The sequence below is a fragment of the Alosa pseudoharengus genome, unplaced genomic scaffold (assembly GCF_046254945.1).
Source record: "Alosa pseudoharengus isolate Yale_2024_CS ecotype anadromous, Long Island Sound unplaced genomic scaffold, YU_APseudo_1.1 YU_APseudo_1.1_scf_5, whole genome shotgun sequence".
Classification (NCBI taxonomy): domain Eukaryota; kingdom Metazoa; phylum Chordata; class Actinopteri; order Clupeiformes; family Clupeidae; genus Alosa; species Alosa pseudoharengus.
Genome location: NW_027468837.1, coordinates 40,819,261 through 40,825,417, shown reverse-complemented (window position 1 = coordinate 40,825,417; position 6,157 = coordinate 40,819,261). Strand labels below are relative to the sequence as shown.

Here is a 6,157-nt window from a genome sequence, read left to right as displayed (position 1 = left end):
TTTCTCGCATGTTTTTCGCGAGCTTCCTGAATACTGGGTGTCTGCCAACTAGTGGTCAAGAGTACAAATGAGATTTTACACTGTACTCGCGTCTATCGTCTGTTTTATTCAGTAATGACGCTTGTCGCAGTATTGCAACATGGGCGGTTAGAGGGTTAAGACTTAAGCACTACACATGAAAGGAATAAAATAAAATAAACTCTCTTATTACCCCCCCCCCTTCACCCCCACAGTGCCCAGACCCTCCTCTTCTCTGGCTCCTCCCCCTTCGCTGCCATCCAGCAGGGGATTGGTCAGCTCGCTGAGTGGGGCGGGGCACTCGGAGCTGGAAGTGCTGCGGCACACGCTGCAGGGAGACCTGAGCTCGCGCGAGGCTCGAGAGCGCTTCCTACAGGACGTGCTGAGAATGCGACTCAAACAGGAGGAGAAGCTGAGCGCCGCCCTGCAGGCCAAACGCAGCCTGCAGCAGGTAACAGCTCTAGAGTGTGTGTGTGTGTGTGTGAGTGTGTGCGTGTGTGTTTGTGTGTGTGTTTGTCTGTATGTGTGGTTCTATGTCTAATGGTCCCTGTGCCCCTCAGAAGTTGGAGTTTGTGCGCATGTGTGTGTGTGTGTGTGTGTGTGTGTGTGTGTGTGTGTGTGTGTCTAACGGTCCCTGTGGCCCTCAGGAGCTGGAGTTTGTGCGCGTGACGAAGAAGGGTCGCCTGCGGGAGGCGCTAGAGGCCAAGCGGAGCCTGCGTAAGGAGATGGAGCGCCTGCGTGCCGAGAGCGAGCGGAGGGTGCGCGACGCCAGCGAGGCCTGCAGCCGCCTCAAGAGGGCGCTAGAGAGGGAACACCAGCTGCACGTGTGTGAGCGCGACTGTGAGTCCGACTCCCTACGGGCACGCTACTCCACACAGGTGAGTGTGTGTAGCATGAATCGGGGTGTTTAGTGAGTGAGTGTGTGTAATGTGGTGTGTGTGTTTAGTAGCTACTTCACACAAGTGAGTGTGTGTGTGTGTGTGTGTGTGTGTGTGTAATGTGGTGTGTGTGTTTAGTAGCTACTTCACACAGGTGAGTGTGTGTGTGTGTGTGTGTGTGTGTGTGTGTGTGTGTGTGTGTTTAGTAGCTACTCCACACAGGTGAGTGTGTGTGTAATGTGGTGTGTGTGTGTGTGTGTGTTAAGTAGCTACTCCACACAGGTGAGTGTGTGTAATGTGGTGTGTGTGTGTGTGTGTGTGTGTGTGTGTGTGTGTGTTTAGTAGCTACTCCACACAGGTGAGACACCTAGGAGTTAACACCTCAGAATAGAAAGAACAGATTGTTTACAGTAATATGTTTTGTGTGTGAAAGTGTTTAATATGGTATGTGTGTGAAAGTGTTTAATATGCTATGTGTGTGAAAGTGTTTAATATGCTATGTGTGTGTTTAATATGGTATGTGTGTGAAAGTGTTTAATATGCTATGTGTGTGAGAGTGTTTAATATGGTATGTGTGTGTTTAATATGATATGTGTATAAGAGTGTTTAATATGGTATGTGTGTGAGAGTGTTTAATATGATATATGTGTGAGAGTGTTTAATATGTTATGTGTGTGAGAGTGTTTAATATGTTATGTGTGTGAGAGTGTTTAATATGTTATGTGTGTGAGAGTGTTTAATATGATATATGTGTGAGAATGTTTAATATGGTATCTGTGTGAGAATGTTTAGTAAGGGTGTGTAATGTAGTCTTTTAAAGTGTTTACAGTAATGTTTGTGATAGTGAGTGTGAGTAGTGTGATGTGTTTAAATCTAATATGGTGAGGGTGTTAAATCTTTGTGTGTGTGTGTGTGTGTGTGTGTGTGTGTGTGTGTGTGTCCAGATTGAGGACCTGCAGGTGAAACTGCAGAAGGCGGAGGAGGACCGTGAGCAGCTGCGGTCAGATCTACAGAGGGAGCGAGAGGCTCGTCAGAACCTGGAGCGTGTGGTCAGGGACCTCCAGGGGCAGCTGGGGCCCAAACACACGGGCACCGACGACACGCCACACACACCACGCACACCACACACACCACGCACACCACGCACACCACACAGACAGGGAGAGCAGAGAGAAAGCGCTGATATCTCTTAACCATAGTGCAAAACTGAGCACAGAACAGCCGTGTGTGTGTGTGTGAGAGAGAGAGAGAAAGAGAGAGAGTGTGTGTGTGTGAGAGAGAGAGAGAAAGAGAGAGTGTGTGAGAGAGAGAGAGTGAGTATGTGTGTGTGTGAGAGAAAGAAAGAGTGAGTGAGTGAGAGAGAGTGTGTGTGTGAGAGAGAGAGAGAGTGAGTATGTGTGTGTGTGTGTGTGTGTGTGAGGGAGAAAGAGAGACAGTGAGTGAGATGGAGATAGTGAGTTTGTGTGTGTGAGTGAGTGTGAGAGAGAGAGAGTTTGTGTGTGTGTGTCAGGAGGATCTGAAGACTTATCTAGATAACATGCTTTGTATAAACACCAGAACAAATATATCAGAACACTCAGACAATTCACACAGAAGTGTGTGTGTTAATGACGCTAATGGGGATTGCAACAGTAACTATGGAAACTGACCTCAGGCCGGACTGACATTGGGCCGAACCAGCACCGGGCCCGCTGGTACCTGAGATGGTCAGGCTAACACGATGAACCCAGAACTGGATGGGCTTTCACAATGCACCACCAGGATCCTTCACCGGACAGGCTTTCACAGTGGACACCAGGATCCTAAGCTATTCGAGGACGTTTCATGTCACATAAGCTATTTCTGAGTGCAAAGGTGTTTACTTGAATATATACGCGTGTGGACTGCTGCATCCTCTGCCTCCGTTACCACGGCGACAGCAGTAGCGGACGTGGGCAGATGCTCTGCTCCTGCCACTGATGCACCCTGTGCACAAGGTCACAAGGTCGTACTTACAAACCAGGACATGGAACTGCAGTGATTGAGCTTTTCTTGTTTTTGTTAAGGGGTAATTATTCTCAGCCATCTTGCATGTGCGGCAACCACAGGCTCCCATTGCATAGAGATCTACATTTACAAACAAGCTTCTTGTATTTGTATTTTTGTTCTTATATACAGAAAGACCTGAAGTATTGGCAAGTATTAATCTGAACTTAGTCATAACATTTGTCCTTAACATCAATATTTATGCAAGTAATACTAATTAGCATTCATGTTCAACATATGTTATATTATAGAGAGATAAGAAGCGGAGAAGAGCAAATATGAGTGCGGTTCTGTACGACATGTTTCACAGAGATGTCATCCCACATATCTTCCTGACGGAGTTGATTTTCTTCTGCGAGGCCCCTTGCGTGGTTTGAATTGACAGAATGATAAATGAAGACAGAGTTATAAAAGAATGAAAAATTACGTCTCTGTTAAGCAACAAAACGTCATTTTTTATTTTTTATTGTTTGGGTGAGCACTCCGTTTACATAAACATGTATAAGCGGTTTATGAAATAACATTTCTACTTATATACAGATACCAATGTATATTTTTTTACTCTGCAACAAATTAATTGCACTTTTAAGAAAGAAATAGTATTGTGCATTTTCCTTCCTTGATTGTTTTTAAAATGACCATAAACCAACATGAATATTGAAACAGATCTACAGACGCTTGTAACCTATGTAGACACCACTTTAAGTGTTGGAGAAAGCTCATCAGTGAAATAACTAATAGCATTTGCTTGCTCTATATCTGTTGTAAAATCGGCCACTATTGTGTATCCACTTCGATTCCCGTTCAGATTGAGGTTTTGTCTCCCAAGCTCTAAGGGCATTTTATAGGAACGGAATCTGAAGCTGTGGACTTTGGAAACATGGCGCCAAAATGACCAGGTGATCTCATGTCTGCAACACACAGACAGGATAGAGGCCGGGCAGTGGCGTCCAGAACAACACGGTGGACACGATGTACAGTATTTACCTTTAGCGACTTTGATATATCGTTTTATTACCTTGATATCTTTGTAGCCCTTCTCCTATCAGGTGACCTGTTTTTGAAGGAAGAACAACTCGTCTCGCTTTTCCCCTTCAATGGCTTTATTTATTCTGAGTTCTTTGCAGATCTTTACGGTAGAGTAACCATAGTAACCATAGTAATCATCCTGTCGCTTCGCGTCCTTCTTGCCCTGCGGGAATGCAGTCTTAGTGGACTTGCAAGACCTGCGCTCTCTTAGTTACGGTCGTCATGTGGTCTACTATGTTACTGCTTCTTCAATGTTGTTTTTTCATTTAAAATCCCTATAATACCCATTAAACAGAATCAACTATATGAACCTCTGTGTTTCAGAAGTGGATGTGTATTTATTCTATGTGTGTGCGTCGTGCGTGTGTGTGCGTGCGTGCCTGCGTGTGTGTGTGTGTGTGTGCGTGCGTGTGTGTGTATGCGTATGCCTGCATTTGTGCGCGCGAGCGTGTGTGCTTTGGTGTCATTCATGTACATCCCTCAGTTCTGCTGTAATATACATTTTCATTTCACTGATTCTTGAGATAAGCGACAAAACATGTCCCCTGTCTTTAAGTTGTACACTGTAAATCATAACAGCTTCCCTTACTTAAATTGTTCTAGTAAGTAGAAATCAGTTTTTGTCTTTTGTTGAGATTACTTGCCTAAAATGAGTGTTACTTAATTTTGAAGTTTGTGCTACACTGTAAAGTTAGTTTGTTAACGTTGTTAGTTAACCTATACTTTAAAAAAGCATGCAAACCGATTGCCCTTGAAATTACTAATCTGGAATAGGAATTGCAAACTTTGCAAACGCTTACTGAGTGTAGTGCACTCAGTACTGAGAATTCCTATGTCACCTAACTAGGTCACTAGAAGTAAAGTATACTGTATGCTTATTAAACACAACACGTGTATTGAAGTTCTGCTAACTAATGTTACAGTTCAGCTTACTAACATAACATTTCCCATAATGCATTTCCAGAATGCCACAGCACCGGCCTACATATTTTAAAGGTATCACATATTAATCCTGAAATTCAATCTTAAAATACATTATATACAGTACATATGGAAAGTATCCACAGCACATTTGCTTTTGTTGCAGCCTTATTCCAAAATGGATTAAACTCATATTTTTCCTCAAAATTCTACACATAATACCCCATAATGACAACTTAAAAAAGTTTGTTTGAGATTTTTGCAAATGTATTAAAAATATCAAATAAATGAAATATTAACAAAGAAATCACTTGTTCATAAGTATTCACAGCCTTTGTGATCAAGCTCAAATTGAGCTCAGGTGCATTCTGTTTCCCCTGATCATCCTTGAGATGTTTCTAAAGCTTAATTGGAGTCCACCTGTGGTAAGTTCAGTTGATTGAACATGATTTGGAAAGGAACACACCTGTCAATTTAAAGGCACACACCTGGAAAGGCACACACCTGTCAATTTAAAGGCACACACCTGTCTATTTAAAGGCACACACCTGTCTATTTAAAGGCACTCACCTGTCTATTTAAGGTCCCACAGTTACCAGTGCATGTCAGCGCTAATGCAGAAGAGAATTGTGTTGCTCCTGCACACACACACACACACGTACACACACACACACACACCATGGATCCTATACGTAGCGGTCTAATGCAGAAGAGAATACAGCAGTGTTGCTCCTGCACACACACACACACGTACACACACACACACACACCATGGATCCTATACGTAGCGGTCTAATGCAGAAGAGAATACAGCAGTGTTGCTCCTGCACACACACACACACACACGTACACACACACACACACACACACACACACACACACACCATGGATCCTATACGTAGCGGTCTAATGCAGAAGAGAATACAGCAGTGTTGCTCCTGCACACACACACACACACACACACACACACACACACACACACCATGGATCCTATACGTAGCGGTCTAATGCAGAAGAGAATACAGTAGTGTTGCTCCTGCACACACACACACACACACACACACATGAACACGCGCACACACACACACACACACACACACACACATGAACACGCGCACACACACACACACACACACACACACACACGAACACACACACATACACACACACACACACACACCATGGATCCTATACGTAGCGGTCTAATGCAGAAGAGAATACAGTAGTGTTGCTCCTGCACACACACACACACACACACACACACACACACACACACACGAACACGC

At 44.0% G+C, this 6,157-nt stretch overlaps 1 protein-coding gene across 1 annotated transcript in view; it reads left to right on the top strand.

The window, feature by feature from the left end:
• Positions 1-4,244, top strand: part of skib (v-ski avian sarcoma viral oncogene homolog b) — a 55,415-nt gene extending 51,171 nt beyond the window's left edge. The window contains exons 5-7 of the mRNA XM_076268001.1: positions 234-469; positions 666-896; positions 1,841-4,244. Of these exons, the coding sequence (XP_076124116.1) occupies positions 234-469; positions 666-896; positions 1,841-2,089 (716 nt within the window). The 3' untranslated portion in view covers positions 2,090-4,244. The remainder of the gene's footprint in view (positions 1-233; positions 470-665; positions 897-1,840) is intronic.
• Positions 4,245-6,157: the final 1,913 nt, after the last annotated feature.